This window comes from Terrapene carolina, unplaced genomic scaffold (genome assembly GCF_002925995.2).
Source record: "Terrapene carolina triunguis isolate 2854851 unplaced genomic scaffold, T_m_triunguis-2.0 Scaffold120, whole genome shotgun sequence".
Taxonomy (NCBI): domain Eukaryota; kingdom Metazoa; phylum Chordata; order Testudines; family Emydidae; genus Terrapene; species Terrapene triunguis.
In genome coordinates, this window is record NW_020664471.1 from 11,982,722 (window position 1) to 12,000,063 (window position 17,342).

Below are 17,342 nucleotides of genomic sequence, written 5' to 3' on the forward strand. Positions count from 1 at the left end.
TGAATGGGTGACCTCTCCATATTAAACTTTCAAGCATTCTGAGTATTTAAAATGATTCTGCAGAATAACTGTTTCTGACTTTCCAGGTCCATGTTTCTTCTGCTTTTATTTGACATGCACTTTTGACAGTAACATTTTACAGAATAACGATGAGGACACGATTTGCTGCACACATGCATCGACTCTATTCATATGTGCAGTACTGCAATGCATTGCTCTGTTCAAAAGATAGTTGATGAGATAAATTATTTTCCTCTTCTGTATTCCACTTAGGTTGCCTTGGAAAAAGTTTTTAACTTTGCTGTTTCAAATATATTTGAGACAAGAGTTGCTGGTCGGATGGTTGCTGACATGTGCCGGGCTGCAGTAAAAGTGAGAAAGAGAGCACTTTTATTTCACTGGGAGTTTAATTTACATACAAGACTATTACTACTTATTGAACCTGCATTACTTTTGTGGAAAACTTTAAATGACTGGAAATTTAGGTTTTTCTTACAATCTATCTGTAATTATCCTGCTTAAAATCTGATAGTTGTAATGGGATGAAAATGTAACAGGTTAATTAGTATGTGAGTATAATTTAAAATCCATAGGACTGCAAGTTTGAGATGCAGTTTGTATTACACTTTAAATATACCATTGTGTTTGCTGAGAATTAAAAGTATGGAATCAAACTCCAACCATCGAAAAGTTTTAGGTTGAATAACAGCCAGAGCTGAGTAAGGTCCTGTTCTTATTTCTTTACTTTTCTGTTGTAAATAATGTTGTGAGATGATGCTGATTATGCTTCATGTTTATCACCGTAAGATCTTCTTGTTTAAATTGATTATTTGTGACAATGTTTTCAGTGCTGCCCTGAGGAATCTCTGAAGCTCTTTGTGCCCCATTGCTGCAGTGTTATAACTCATCTTACCATCAGTAAGTTCAGAAGATTTCAAATTGTATTCCACTAGCCTCCTACAGGATGGAGTATTGCTGATCTAAAACTTAGAATTGGTATTTTAAAATCAGCATCTACTCTTTGGAGAATATTCTGTTTTCTTTTATAAATTAAAGTCATCTGACAGACAGGGAAAGAATAAGTGCTTTTATTAGGATGTGTGTAGAAAGATTCTGTTTGTAAACAAATTCTAAAGAAATGTGGTTTCCAAAAGTCATTTCAAGAGATGAAAAACAAACTTTTCGTCTGCTGTGTTTAATAAAAGCACTTATAAGAATAGGCTTGACTCTCTGATTCCTGAGTTAGTATTAAATAAATGCATTTACTTCTTGACAATCACACTGACTGCATTGGCATCTGGTGGGTGGGAATTAAATATGAATTTGAAGGTTGGGGCAGGTTAAACATTCATAAATGTAAAACTCTGGATGTGAATTGCTGAGCTGATTTGTAATACTCAAGTGGCTTTAACTTTTGAAATTGGCAAACCTTCAGATGAACATTTAACTACCATATAGTAACAGTAGCGCTTAACACTTTTTCTCTTTAGATGATGATGTCTTGCATGATGAAGAGCTAGATAAGGAGCTACTCTGGAACCTTCAGCTTTTGTCAGAGGTATTGCAAAGAATGTTAAAATTTAAATTCTGGTTGTCTCTTTGCATGTCTGTTCCATCGTTGGCTCAACTTTAGTGCCATTGGGAGGAAAAAAGCAGTTCATTTTTGCTATTGCACTATTATACTTAAAGTTTGTATGTAATATTTCATATAGTCTTTTTCCTAAAGACTGCAGAATTAAGCAAGAGTGGGTAATAGATGATATACATTACAGAAAATGAATGTCTTAATTATATGGGAAATAAATTTAAAGTCTTTGGTTCTAGTACCAGTAATGGACAGGGGATGAAACTGTGCCAGAGAAGATATATATTTTAAAATGAAACTTGAAAAGATCCACTGATGAAGGCAGAAATCTTGCATATGATGGAGGTTGGACAGCACTGGGACTTGGGGAGGCCATAGAGTCAGGAGTTGCTGTTGCAGTAGTCAAGTTGATATTGTTTCATGTAGCAGCAGAAGTGGATGTTTCTATACAAATTTAATGGAGCACCACTTTAAGAGAGAGTTTTATACTAGGTACTGGGGACTTGTGTTTAGCTTTATTATCCTGTGCTACAGCTCTTGAACTTTATTGGTTATGTTTACTTCTGAATGTTTCTACCATTTTATTAGATCACTCGAGTGGATGGAAAGAAGTTGCTGCCATACAGGGAGCAGCTTGTGAAGATTCTGCAGCGAACCCTACATTTAACCTGTAAGCAGGGTTACATTCTGTCTTGTAACCTACTGCACCATCTTCTTCGTTCTACTACACTTATCTACCCCACAGAATACTGCAGTGTGCCAGGTGGCTTTGACAAGCCTCTTTCTGAATACTTTCCTATCAAGGCAAGGATTTTCATTTATTTAGGATTAGAGGATTTGACAGCCTTTTTAAAAAAATGCTACTCTATTTTATTTGTTTTTATTTCAAGATTTATCAATACAGTGACTATGGAAAGTGTAATTGAAAGATGCTTTAAACTTTGAAACCTGCATTGCAAATTAGTAGCTATATTAACTGAAATAATCTTATGCTAGTAGCTGAAAAGATTAATGCTAAATATTATGTTGAATAGCTTAATGACATGGAGCACACTTAGTATTGCTGATGTTCACACTATTATATTTAAATAGTGTAAAACAAAGCAGATGATCATAGTTTTGTATTATGCCTAAATGTAGCAATTTATGATGAGCTGACTTGAGACCTGACAATCATGAGATGCAGTGGTACAAATTGCTCTTAGCTTTAAAGTTGAGCAGCAAAGTTTTGGATTCCTCAACACTCCACCAACCCTCCTTTTTTTTTTTTTTAACATAAAACGTCTAGACCAGAAAATATTAACATATTTGATATGGTCTCCCAAAGCATCATTACCTCACCTCCATATCTGATGAGTCAGACTTATAGCTCTTCCTGGTTCCTCTTCCCCACATATGGGACGTATGACTTCATGAACAGTGGAAAATGTATGCAAAATAAGTAAATATGAACATGTGTTTTTTTTAAACCTGATTTTCCACTGCCTTGCCCTTTGTTTAGTCATTTATACCAGTTGAAAGTGGTTGGGAAACGAGACCATTTTATAAAAGGATCAGAACAGAGAAATATTAGACAAATATTTGAGGAGCGATTATTTAAAGAAAAATAATCAGAATAATAAATGTACAGTGAAATTACACTGTCACATTTAAAATTCAGTTAAAATATAAATAGATGCAGCAATAGTAACAAAACATTAAATTGCAACTTGAATATTTTGCTGGCCTTTGGTTTTTATCTTCTTTGCGTTGACATACTAATATACAACAATGAGCAAGTTGTCAGCTGGTTTTCAGGTTATTAAGGGAGCCTTTTCTAGCAATAAAATTACATTTTACTTAATCAGATTGTCTTTTGAAAAACTCAGAAATTGTAGTGGATGTCATCTTCATTGGTGGAAGCTAGTGCAGTTTTGTTGTATATATGTGTATAAAAATCAAGTCATTTAGCTTTCTACCACTTGTTACTACCATTATAAGCAAGCCTAAAAAAAAAAAAAAAAAAAAAAAAAAAAAAAAGACCTGTTATTCTGAATACTTGTCCTGAAACTGAGGAGAAAACCCAGTATTTCAGAGTTAATTATGCATACCACATGCTTTCTAAACAGACACTTTATTCCAACTGCTAATTGTCATAAAAATCTATCATATGCTTCTTATAATATTTGTTTCTGTGTTAACTTGTCATTCTACAAAGTAATATCCATGGAAGACTTGGATATTTTTCCAAAGATGACAAGTAACAGCAAGCTCTTTTTTACAAATGGACAATCCCTGTCATCTTAACTTTCCTCTTTACTGATTGTTTCTGAGGTCAACCAAACTAAAAGCTTTAGAAGTAATATGGTAAGATTATATTCTTAACTAACTGCATGAAGATAGGCAAGAACTGGAGATGAAGAGGGTGTTTGCGAAGAGTTGCCAAGGATATGACAGTTAGTTGATTTAGAGCTCTTGCCATCATAAGCAGATATCAGCAGGTGTCTGTGAATTTGGAGGAAAGACAGGTGTTTACGTACGTTGATTCTGTACCATGTCTGAACTCTGTCTAGAAATCACAAAATAACAGGTCCCTTCCTATCTCAGGTATGAGTTGCTGCAACACAAAGCTCTTCTAATCTGCTGAGTCATCCCAAAATGTGTTAATGCAAAACTTAACTGCAGAACTATCCTCCAAATCTGAGTAGCAAATTCCTGAGCCTTTTGAGGGTTTTTATCTTGATTTCAGCTGACACTGGTTTCTTTATTAAACATACATACCCATTCTGACCTAAAAGTAATTATAGTATAATATGATGGCTATTTGCTCTATGTGAAATAAGATGGGATTCCCCAGTGGACATGTCCACATTGCATTTGGGACCCTTGTTGGAATGTCTTGGTCAAGAGGTCAGACACTAAATGAGCATAGAGCCTGAAATAACCTCTTGTTCCTAACAGTGGTTTCTCCAGAAAAATATTGAGCTGAATATGAGGAATCTTGTGCTGTCATTGTCTGTTGTGCATCTCTTCTGTAGGTAGAGAACTTAAGTTTTAGGTTGTCAGGGGCTGTGTTTATACAGCGCCTACCAGAGTGGGGACCTAATCCACGACTGGGGCTCTTGGGTTCTACAAAATCTCTCTCAAGTCACACTAGCTGGCAGCTGTCCTTCTTTTATGTTAACATAACTGTCACTTATTTGCATTTGATGACTTTCTTGGCTAAAATCTGGGTAATTAGAATGGGTGACCTCAGATTACCTTAATTTCTCCAAACTGGACACAACATTACTGCACCACAGGGGAATTCAAATAAGCTTTGTAAATTATTAGACTGAATTTTGATGATCTGGGATGGGAATGTCAAACTTTAAATTTGTTTTTTATAATGAATGAGTATACCAAATTTCAGGATTGTTTTAAAAGAGTGAGTGATTGAAAACTGATAAAATAGGCTAATCTTTTGGTGACCTCTGATGGAAAGATCAAAAATCAGAGTTAGAATTTGGGGTATTTTGTATATTTGAGACCTATAATTGAATGACTGTGTCAAATGGCAACAATTTACTTCAGTGAGAACATCAGAATTGTCAGTGAGTTATTCCTTGCAAGCATATCTTTTATATTTTAGCTATTTGTTGCAGATTTCATATTGTTCTTGGATTGCCAACTAGATTTGAGTATAAATTTAACTCCTTGAACTGGCAGTTATTTTTTCTTATGGGTAGTCTTATATTTAGAAGTTATGTTATTCACATCTTTTAAGTTTTTAATGAATCTTTGCTTCACATTTTACTAAGGGGAAATGGCTTTTTGTTTTTGTTCTTATAGGACTGGGGTAAACCAGGTGACTTGTGGAACCTGAATATCCAATGGCATGTTCCTTCGTCTAAGGAAATAACCTTTGCCTATTACTTACTGGATTCTTTTCTTCAGCCGGAGCTCACCAAGCTAGAGCACTATGCAAATGGAAAGCAAGAAATGTCCAGGTCAGTAGTTTCATATGGGATACACTAAGTGACTCTATCCATATATATTAGTAGCTGCAATTTGCATTGCTTATGTTCATAGGCTAGCATCTATTGCATAGGCTACTTCTGGGGAAATTCTGCACCAAAATATTAAAAATTCCGCACACAATATTTTAAAATTCTGCAAAATTCTGCATATTTTATTGGTCACAATAACACCATATAATCACACCAGTTTCAATTATTTTGGTAATTTATTTCAAAATACCGGTCAGCAAGCATGTCTGTAACAGTACAGACAACAAAAAAGATTCAGGAAAGTTTTTTGACAAATAGATTCCTTACTAGGCATATTAAGACAGGACTTTGAGTAATTCATTTAAACTACAATACAGAACCATATTTCCCACACCCCTCAGAAACAGTGCAAAGGCTTGGGGGAGCCAGGGGTAATGGAGGAGTTGAGGGAGAGGGTAGGAGCCTGGGAGTGAACCTGGAGGGTTGTTAGGTATGGGTGGGAGAAGAATGGAACAGGTTTGGGGAGGGAGAGGGATTGTTAGGGAGCTTTCCCCATGCAGATCCTGGCTGACCCTTAGCCTCTCCCATTCAGTCAGCTACATCTGCCCCTGTTCCCATGTGTCCCATGTCCTTGCACCCCTAGTCCCCATGTGTCCCTCCACCCCCAGTCAGACACCCACTCCCCATCCCCATGTGGCCCTGCACCCCCTCAGCCATCTCCCTTCCCCCATGTGGCCCTGCACCCCCCCGTCCCGATGTCCCCCCTGGTGGCCCTGTATCTCCATTCAGCCCCTGCCCCAGTCTGTCCTCCCTCACTAGCCCTTATGAACCCCTGTTTGTGACTCCGGAAGCTCCATCTTCCCTATGCTGTCTCCCCATATCCCCGTCTCCTGACCTAGCCTGACAGGCGCTGTGAAGAAGGCAGTGCAGGCTCTTTCTCTTCCCTATGTTAGCTGGGGCTGGCTGGGAGTGTCTGCTCTGTTTTAGCGCCATAGCGCCCTCTGGTGAGCAAAAGGCGTAACTCCAGCAACTTTCCAGCAGAAGCTATTTTCTGCAGAAAAAAATAAAAATATGTGCAGCACATGAATTATGCATGTGTGCAGTGGTGCAGAATTCCCCCAGGAGTAATAGGCACTGTAAACATTTAAAAAATAATAAAATAAAGGATAGTGAAACACCTTGGTGATGCTTTGCCATGTGACTTCCTGAAATATTTTTCCTGAGATCTGTAAAGCATCTGTAAATTCTGAAAACTCTGGGCATTTTGGTGGATGCCCCTTGCTTTAAATATGTGACAGATTCTTTTGAACTATGGTCAGAAACACCACAATGTAAAAGTCCTTGAAAATAGGGGTCTTTGTATCAATTTAAGCTTCTTCCTAAAAGACTGAAGTACATGGACATATAGTTTTATAACTCATAGGTAGTATTCTCTGATTAAGGTAAGCACTAAGTTTTTAGTGGTGTCCTTCAGGAAGACAGACATGTGGGGCCCCTCCAGCTCTCTGTCTCTGTGAGCAGACTTTCACATTTTCATATATCCATGACAACCATTGGCTGCCTCTTACCTGCTCCTTTCAATCACTCTCTACAGAACTCCAGCCAAAAATATATTTTAAAAAGGAGCTAACCAGAGTGCGGAACTAGTATGGGATTTACAAGCCATTTCTCTGGTTATATATCCCCTGTGTCTGCCTTTTGTATTTATATTTTAAGCTTTTCAGGGCAGGGACCATCTCTGAATCTGTTTATATAGTGTGTAGCATGATGAGACCTCTGTCTTGGTCAGGGTATATAGGTGCTCTCACAATATTAAAATAGTAAATATTGAGGGGGAAAAAAGCCGTAGCAGGAAAATAAATTCAAGAGCTTGAACTAGAAAATGAGAGGAAAACAGGGCAACAGACCCAGTAGAGGCCATTAGTGGTATTGCGGTTGGCTGATAGGTAAGGGTTAGGGATGGATCCTGGATGAGTGCTGTGTACCCAGGTACAGAGATGTTTGAAATTTGTTACTGCTTGAGTTCCTTTTTCTCCCAAAGTTGCCAACTCCAATAGTTTGACTCCATCGTCCGAGAACTAGAAATCACATTTTTTGTGGATATTTGTCCTGGAAATAAAAGTACATATTTAGCAGTTTATGCTTAAGCCATATACAAAAATCAGTGAGGAGGTGTTCTATCTTAGTTAATTTCCTTAATATAAATATTTCCCGGCACTTTTATAATGGAGTCATACAGGTGAAGATGAATAAAAAGTTCAAATATAGACATCAGTGTTTAAAAACATGAAGGATTCTTCACATTTAATGCATAATAGCTAAGGATTTTGTAATCAAGGAGCACTTCCCCCCCAAAATTAGTTAGGAATTCAAAAAACAGTGCCAGAAATTATTTTAAAATGTATAAACTGCTCATCACAAGCCTTTTTAATAAAAGGACAGAGGACTAACTTTGTAACTAATGTAAATTTTCAGTGTAATACGCAGGTCCCCTATATGATGGAAGCGTTCTAAGTTTTGATTTTAGGAGGCCACTCATTACCAATAGTTAGGAAAAAATTATTTTGCTCTTCAAAATCTACAGTAGCACAGAGATATAAAAACATTAACACTGTTAAAAAAATCTTCCTGGGAAAATGATCCCCTTCACAATAGAACATTTTATGTACTGGAGAAAACTTTCATTCACTGACTCCTGTTCACTGTGGGGTGAATTTTCCTCTTCTCCCCCCCCCCCCCCCCCCAAAATAGAAATGTGAGTTTCAGTACAGACTTTGAATATAGTACCAGATAAAATTTTCAGATAATATTTGGGGTTTTATCTGTGCATTAAATTAGAATCTTCATCTTGTGCTGCAGATGATTTCCCTCACTATTTCAGGATGGTGTGCAAAATAAATAATTCAGAAAACTAAACTGTTGAGGGTTAGGGCTTTGTGAAAGGAGGTGTTTCATGAAAGGATATTTTATGAAATGGTCTTTAAGATTAATGAATTAGAGGATCAGAAATGAATGACTTGCCTGCAGAGCACCTCTAATGGGGAGAAGCTTCTAAGATTACCCAAGAAGAAACATCTTTATTAAAAAAATTGATAAAAAGAAAATAAATAGTCTTCACTTATAATTTTCTAACATTAAAATTTTTGACTTAAATGTTAACTTTTTTGACTTCCAGAGATGATGTACAGCAGTGTCTCACTATAGTGCACAACTGCCTAATTGGTTCGGGGAACATTCTACCTCCTCTAAAAGGAGAGAGGATAGCTCACCTGTAAGTAAGCTCTGTTATATGTAGTTTATGAATACGGTATTAAAATATTGTTAGTAATATATTTTTAGTACTATACTTTTAAACATTATAATATTTAATTTAGTATTCCTATTCTTATTTTTATTATTGCACAGTGGATTCTAAGACAGATTTTTTTTTTTCCGGTGAATTCTTTGAAAACAAAACTTATCTAATGCCACTAAGGAAAATGCATTGTTTCAGGTTTGTGGTTATATAAATACTTAGATATTTAAGATGTGAAATAATACTTAACACGTACACTTTTCATGCATAGATGTTAATATGCTTTATGAAGGTAGGTAATCAGCATTGTATCATTGTCACCGTTATACATATGGGGAAACTGAAGCACAGACAGGCTCAGTGACTTGTTCAAAATTATATAGTGAGACAGTGGTAGAGTCAGGAATAGAGAGCAGATCTGCTGGCTCTCAGGTTGTGACTCTTCCCCTCCCCCACGCACACACACACTGGATCAAACAAGCTGTTTCCCTCTTGTCAAAATTACTTCATTGTTCAGTATTCAGACTTTCATTTAAAATATTTGTATCTTGCCTCATCACAAAGAAAACACGTACAATGTAAGCCAGTGTACTCCTGTCTTGTTAAGATTCTTACCAGACAACCTGAAAGAATAAAGCCATCAGGGCTCTGAGCTTCCCACGGTCTTTATAATGGGATGTTAACTTCAGAAAAGGTCAGAAATTGAATTTTGAGGTCTTTTTGTTACATTAAAAGAGCAGATTAGTTCCATTCCGATTAGGTTACTGAATACCCATGCAACTGTGTAAGACCAGAAGTGAACCTGGCTACCAGCACCTGTATACTATGGACTTCAGAAAATATATATTCTCACTACAGTAAATTATAATTATGAAAGTAAAGGAATTTATTCCTGTTGCATGTTAGTTCAGGCTTTAAATATGTTCATTGTGCTATTGTTGGGATCATTTCCTCTCTTTTGAAAAATATTGAAATATGGAAATTTAAATATAACTATGAGTTAAAATGTGTTCCTTCTATTATCACAAGAGGCTGAAGAACTCTTTACAACACGTAGGGCTCTATTCTGGCTTTTACACCTGGAGCTTGCACTGGGTTGCAGAGTGAGCGCTGAGGCTCTCCACACAAACAGCAAGCCTCTGGGAGTGGGAGTCCATGCCAGAGTGGGATCTACAGAACCCTTTGGGAAAGTGTGGAATTGTCCTGGTCCTATTCTGTTGGCCAGTGTGGGAGGATAGTGGGGCCATGGCTCCCACCACACGCTGTTGCTGTCCTCCCTCCTTGAGGTGTTTCAGTACTAGACACTTGCCAGGAGTGCAGGCACTGAGTTTGAGGCTGCCTTTTGCACAGGGTCACGAAAGAGGAAGAAAGACCTATTAAGTGGTCCCCCCACTATTACGCACTAGCCACAATCTAGTCCACAAGATGTCAGATAGCCACAGGAGTGGAACTTCTTTATCTGTGGTCACATAAATATATAAAAAATAAACTCAGTTGAGCAGTTGTTCACTGTCTCTTCTACCCAATACCTAGGCCCTGCTCTGTTTTCTAGAATTGAAGCTTTAATTTGATTCACCATCAAAGTGGAAGCTTCTTTTATTAGGTGTTAAGATCCTCAGTAGAATCTTTAGTGAGTTGAGGCCAACACTGGTTGGTCAGAAAATGGACAAAGGCTGTTTTTTGGCTTTACATTGCAGTTGATTGTTTAGTCTCTCCTGATTTGGAATTAGTACTGTTGGCCAATGTAACAGGGCAGTTCTCTGTCCCTGCTCTCTGGTATCACAGAAACCTGCTCAGACTCCATTGGTTGAATATCCACACCATGCTGTTTATTTCAGATACCTCCACCAAGACCTTTACAGTTTTGTGCAGCAGTAATTACGCACAATGGCCCTGGTATCCTCAGTGCTTCTCCCTGGGCCTATGAGGAGTAGAGGTCTCTCTTCCTGGAGGGCTCTCTGACTCTGGGCTCAGCTAGCCCTGCTCTTTCCCTTACACTTCCTTCCTGTGCCTTTTTATCAGTCCTCAGTTGAGGGGCTAATTAATCCTTTAGCTCACCCAGCCTGCTATCCTGATTAACTAAGTACATTTTGATGCCCGAATCAGCCCTCTGAGGGGAAGATAATTTGTGTCAGAATGATCAGAGCGCAGACTCACCTGTTAACGCCCTGCATTCTGTCACAGGCAATAACTGTAAGTTCCTGCTGGGAGATTTCCTTCTTATCAGATATTTGCTTTTTTGCCTCTTTCAAATCAGATGAGGCCTGGTCTACCAGTGAAATTGTAAATTACTGTTCGTTGCAATATTTTTGGAAGCTTTGCCTTTTCCTGTTCTGGTTTAACAAGTGTGCATTGTTAATTAATATATACGTTTTTAAAATGTTCATATATAAACAATTGGTGGCCTCAGAAATCAAATATCCCAGATTTCTCTGCATCACAGTGTCTGAATTTTACAACTCAGTAAATATAACTAGTTTATTCTGTACATCTGTCAAGTCTCAAATTCCTTCATGCTATCTCTCTCTTTTGGCAGCCTATTTCACATATTGATGACCCTTATGAAGAAACTGCTTTTGACATTTCATCTAAGTCTTTTTTCCTTTAGTTGACCTCAGGTGACACCTTTGCCTTGTCATGTGAACAGATTTTATCCCTAGATCCTTGTATGATCCCATTGAGTCTTTTTAAAACCATGATTAAGACAATTCTCAATCATCTCTTTTCGAGGCTTAACTTAGAGCTCTTGAAGTGTGCCCTCCAAAATCAGCCCTTCCTGTATCTAAATAGCCCATATAATTCTCCCCTTCACTTTAATTAATAGCTTTATAAAAGCTGAGTGATTGATGCTGTGCACTAGTATCTTAAATGTGATCCAGGCTTCTGGGGAAGGAAGAAGACTGATAGAAATACAGGAATCATTTTAGTTTTAGTTTCATGTCAAAATACATTTATCTGTTCCCAGAAGAAAAAGACATGAAGAGTATTTCAGTATACCAGAATGCACATAAAGTTAATAAATAATAATAAGCTTTCATTTCTATGCCTTTTTTTTACATCATAAGCATTCTTATATACTAGGATATTTTATGTGAATAACAGGTCCTACCAAAAAGGAACCCAAAACAAAAACCAGACAACAGAATTTGGAGATGTAACATCTTTAGGGTCTGGTTCCTTTAGGGAGGAGAATGATCTGAATAGCTGAGGCAACATACCGCTCTGCACACTAGATAGTATTGATGCTGTCTCTTCTGGCCCACGTTCTCCTTGCAATTCTGCATCTGGATTGTGTGCAGGAAGACTCTTACGTTAGGCTAACTGCCAAGAACAGTGAAAAGTTCATTCAGTCATAATTGCATTGAGTTCATTATTGTTGTTGTTTTTTTTTTTAAATAACATTATCGATCACATTGTTAAATATGTTGGAAAGCCTGTAGTCACTGAGGCTGTAAGTCATTTTCAGGTTTCAAACTTGGACGTGTCAAGATAGAGGGACCAAAAGAAGTGGCCTGATTTTTTTTATTTTTTCCCCAGCAGTGCTAAGCACTCTCAGCTCCTTTCACTAGCTTTGAAGATCAGGCCACATATGTAGGTTCTTCATACAAACTTCAGTGACTGTTTGCAACACTTGTATCTGAAAACTTTGGTGTAAGTTTTTGCAAAGATGCTTTTAAATACACAAACTGGCTTAGTGGCTTCCTTATTGTAATATCACAGTGTTCAGAAGTCCTTCTACACAAAATGTACATATTAAGGTGAGCACATGCATGGCCATCATCATGGCCAAACTTAAGCTCCTCTACTGGCCTGCCTAATATTTAATACATATCCTTAGTTGTGCATGGCATTTTACAGAGAGAATAAAAATATTGTCTGCAATGCTTTCAAGAGCTTGTCTATACTGGAGATTCTCTGTGCCAGCATAGCTGATCTGGTGCGGACTTATAGTGAAGAGGTGCTACACTGGTGTAAAAAGTGATTTGGCATGGTGCACCTTACTAGGATTTGAAACAGGGTAATGTACTATTGCAAGCCACTCTTTTTCTGGCACACTTTGTCTACTTTAGAGGTTTGCACCAGTTCAGCATCAAGGCAACTAAGTTGATGTAGCTATACTGGTACAAAAAACCAAGTGTAGTGTGGAGGTTAAAGTGGCAGTTTTCAAAATATTGAGTACTGGATAGTTTTAAAATTAAAATTACCAAAAATTATCAAGGTTGACAATTGGGAGAAACAATAAATGATTAAATGAAAGTATTAACCAACTTACTCTTAGGACTAGTTCCGGGAAAAGAAAATCAGCAGATGGAGCTATCTGATCATTAATTTGCGACGCTCCCAGAAAGAGATGGTCCTACATTGGATTAGAGGATGCCAACCAAATAAACAAAGAAATGTGACTTTGAAATAAGGCTTATTTATTTAGGGGAAAAAAGACCCCTCTAAAATTAACTGAATGGTAAAGGATATGCAAATGATTTACACAGTATAGAAGGTAAATAATTGAGTTATAAAAAAATAAAAACTCTGTAAAGAAATGGAAAAATTGATTGTTTAAATGAATGTTTTTAATTGACAATCAAATGTTACAAGTGAAATTTAACACCGTGATTGAAAATCAGTATCACAAACACAGTAGTAAACTGAAGAAAGTTCAGTATAGTAACTCTTAAAATCACTTAAACTTTCTAAAACTAAACACAGTAGTCAAAATTGATTACAATACAAGACCAAATGGATACCAATAACTCTTAGGTTACACCATATTAATTACATAGTGTGTAACCTAACATGTTTCAAAAGTAAAAATATTAATATTAAATTATATCAGTGTGTTAAAACAAAAGGGCATTAATGGTCAATGAAGCTAATAATTCATTGGCATTCCAAATCAATTTAACAAGAAAACAAAAAGCAATATAACCAATCACCACACATATAACGCTGCAAATCACAATTTAAAAGTATGTAACATACAGCAAAATGAATATGGATTTTATATTAAAGTTATTCTAAGCAATTAACCAACTTAACTTTAAGAGCTCAGTGGTAGCCAACTTGGTTTTAAAACACACCAAAAGATGAGCAGGTTCTGCGCTGAAATACAGTGTTTATTAAAACAGCAATTAAACAATGCATAGAAAAACTTAATTCTCAGAACCTCTGACTCTGTTATATTTCTGTCCTAGGCCATGTCTACACTATGGGGACTATAGAATCATAGCTATGGCACCGTACCTATGCTGGCATAACCCCCTGGTGCAGACTCAGTCTACACAAAGGAAGGATTTTTTCCATCACTGTAGGAAAACCACCTTCCTGAGCGTTGGTAGATGGGTTAACGGATCATTCTTCTTTCAACTCAGCTGTATCTACACTGGTGATTAGGTTGGAAAAATCCATCCCCCTGAGTACCGTAGTTGCATCAACCTACATTTTAAGTAGAAACCCCGTCCTAGTAAACGTTTCCTGATCTTAACGCTATTAAATACAATTTTTGTTTCTTGTATTTAGTACAACTTTTCTTTTCTTATCTGGAACTATGGAAGTTGCTTGGGTTATTAAGTCTGTTCCCTCTAGAATGTAGATTTTATCAGCACAGTGGCCTGGTTTATGGAACAAAAGTTTTAATTCCAATTTTTCTAACCATTTAGAAAAGTAGTACCTTCTGTTTTCCTGAGCCAAAATCCTGCCCTCCCTTGGTGTACAGGGCTTACCTATGGAATTTGAGTGACAAATATTGCTTTGCTTAGGTAGGATAAGGCAGTCTTGCTTGCTTGCATGTTGGTGTCTTCAATCTTCAGGAAAGTCTCTCTTTCTCAAGATAGTTTTGGTTAGGATTTGGGACTAGTACCACTTGGTTAAAAATACACCTCTACCCCGATATAACGCGACCCAATATAACACAAATTCGGATATAACGTGGTAAAGTAGCGCTCCAGGGGAGCGGGGCTGCGCGCTCCGGCGAATCAAAGCAAGTTCGATATAACGCAGTTTCACCTATAACGCAGTAAGATTTTTTGGCTCCCGAGGACAGCGTTATATTGGGGTAGAGGTGTATTCTTCTCTTGGTGAGAGGAAGGTTACATTTCAGGGCTGCTTTTAAAGGAAGTGGGTAGCTGCTGTCTGGATCCGGACCAACACAGCTCTTTGCTCAGGATCTGATCTTCAAGTGAGGCTGCTTTTATCTTTCAGCTGATTCTTTAATCCTTGTTATAATTTCATGATTCTGGTTATTAATTGAAAACACAGTGCCAACAGAATTATTCTAAATCATCTAATTCTGTTTTCTGTCAATGTTTGTAATATTTAACAGCTATAAATCTGTTTTGTAATCTGTTGTGTGTGTATATGTACAATACTCTTAAGTTCCTTTGATCTTGAAGCTTAAAGTTTATTTTTCATTTACTTATAGCTAGCTTTAATGCAAGGTGAGTTTATTCCAGCCTCAAGAATCAGAAACTTTATCCCCAATTTTGTTCTACACAAAACAACTTCCAGGGTTCATTATCTAATCAACATTCCAATTCCAAATACTAAAATATTCTCTTCCATTTCAAATCAAACACTTCTGCATTAACCAAGATTAATACAATAAACAACTTGATTAATATTTAATACTTAGTTATTAAAACATGTTTCTTCTGTACTTATGAGCATGTATAGGCACCGTAACATCTTACTAATACTAAACAACTTTAATACAACTTTTAAACAATAACATTAACTGCAATTAAACTTTATAACTATTTTAACTTGGATATTTCATAAAATTTAACCCGTAGCTCTATGCTCAGAACTGTAGGTAGTATCTGAACTTTAGGTAGGTACAAAAGGAAAGTCTGTCAGTTAGATTATAGTATTACTGTTAGAAATCTATCTTTGGTCTATTGGCTTTTAAGCTGCAAAAATGAGAAAAGGGGCACTTTAGGTTGATGGTACCTAACTCAGAAAACTTGAAGACTTCACCAAGAACCTTATATTGATTGATTTACTTCTTACCAGATATCTTCTAATGAGGACCTATGGTACCTGGTGATTTTAGGGGTTCAGCTTGTTTGGAGACAAACAAAAGTTGTCTCAAAGCAAACCTGAAGGTCTGTTTTATTTCAACAGAAATTGCCATTTAATTTCTTCAACAACTTTGACTAAGATTTAATGTCGACCCTCAAGTGTGACTCTAGCAAACATACCAGAAATAATTACTCGTTTGCCTGGTGGACACACCTAGGTTATGGTATTCTTTTAACATCTCTCTGTGGTACATTAGGGGTCTATTATAGATATTTACTTTGTGGTTGACACACTTTTCATATTGTGCCTATTTACTAATACAATTTTACAATCTTGTGAAGGTATCTTCAATCCTTAATCTACACTAGTATCTCTGTTGTTTTACAAATGTGTTCCCTTTGTTCCGGGTCTACATTAATCAAATACACTTCTTTTCTACATTCCAATTACCTTTTCTATTGGGTATGGATCACTTGATGATTACATGTTCTGTTCATTCCTTCTGAAGCATCTGGCATTGGCCACGGTCGGAAGGCAGGATACTGGGCTAGATGGACCATTGATCTGACTCAGAATGGCCATTCTTATGTTTTTATTGTATTGCTAATTAATTTGAGCCATGCTTTCTTAAATTTCATTAATATAATTAAATCAGTCATATTTCTAACTATCAGTGTTAAAAAAAAGAAAAGGTCTGATTGTGTAAGGAAGTAAGTTTTTAGATTAAATAAAGGTAAAAAATGGAAAACTAATTCTAAAAATTATAAATCATCCATCCAGATAAAAATGTCATAGGCTCTGTAACAGAAGGTCAGAATTGCCTGTTATAATTACCCTTTATTTTCATATACAATTGCCAGGTTTTACATGTGAGAAATTTTTCTTACTATAAACTTTTAATTCTTTGTTGTGCAAAAATAGTAGTTATCTAGAGGACTGACATCTTTAAAATAACACTTGTAAGCAGTTCTGCTTAACCTTTTTTACAAAGAAAAATTGGTTTAGGGCTTAATAAATTCACTTGTCTTGTTTTTTAAACTAATATTTTATTCGGCTGGACAGATAAAAGACTTTCCTCTCGCATTGCAAGTGTTTAGGATTGATTCCTATTCTTGGTTCCCTGACTTTAGGAGTACTCTTCCCCAATAGCTGTCCTATGAGAATGAGTTACCATAGACCCTATTAACTCATAATTCCTTTTTGCTTGTTGATGGGTGAAACTCTCTATTATACCAACATCCTAGCTTGTTTAAAAGATGTTTCTTAAAAAACTGTTTTTATAGTTATTGCAAGTCATTTCTTTCTAGAAATGAGTTTTTTGTGTGTTGAAATGTTTTCTGTGAGAAAACTGTTTTGACCCATTTTCAGTAATCTTAATTTGCTGTGAGTTTTTTGTCTAGTTCTGTTTCTGGTTTTATTTTTCTCAATGTCAAGTTAATAGAAGCACCCCAGTGACTTCAAACTATACTCTTAACAC

General features: G+C 36.5%; 1 protein-coding gene across 1 annotated transcript in view; it reads left to right on the plus strand.

Moving 5' to 3' along the window:
• Positions 1 to 17,342, plus strand: part of PSME4 (proteasome activator subunit 4) — a 207,189-nt gene that overhangs the window by 77,118 nt on the left and 112,729 nt on the right. Inside the window, exons 13-18 of the mRNA XM_026652532.2 lie at positions 274 to 372; positions 849 to 918; positions 1,491 to 1,558; positions 2,174 to 2,389; positions 5,396 to 5,553; positions 8,729 to 8,824. Of these exons, the coding sequence (XP_026508317.1) occupies positions 274 to 372; positions 849 to 918; positions 1,491 to 1,558; positions 2,174 to 2,389; positions 5,396 to 5,553; positions 8,729 to 8,824 (707 nt within the window). The remainder of the gene's footprint in view (positions 1 to 273; positions 373 to 848; positions 919 to 1,490; positions 1,559 to 2,173; positions 2,390 to 5,395; positions 5,554 to 8,728; positions 8,825 to 17,342) is intronic.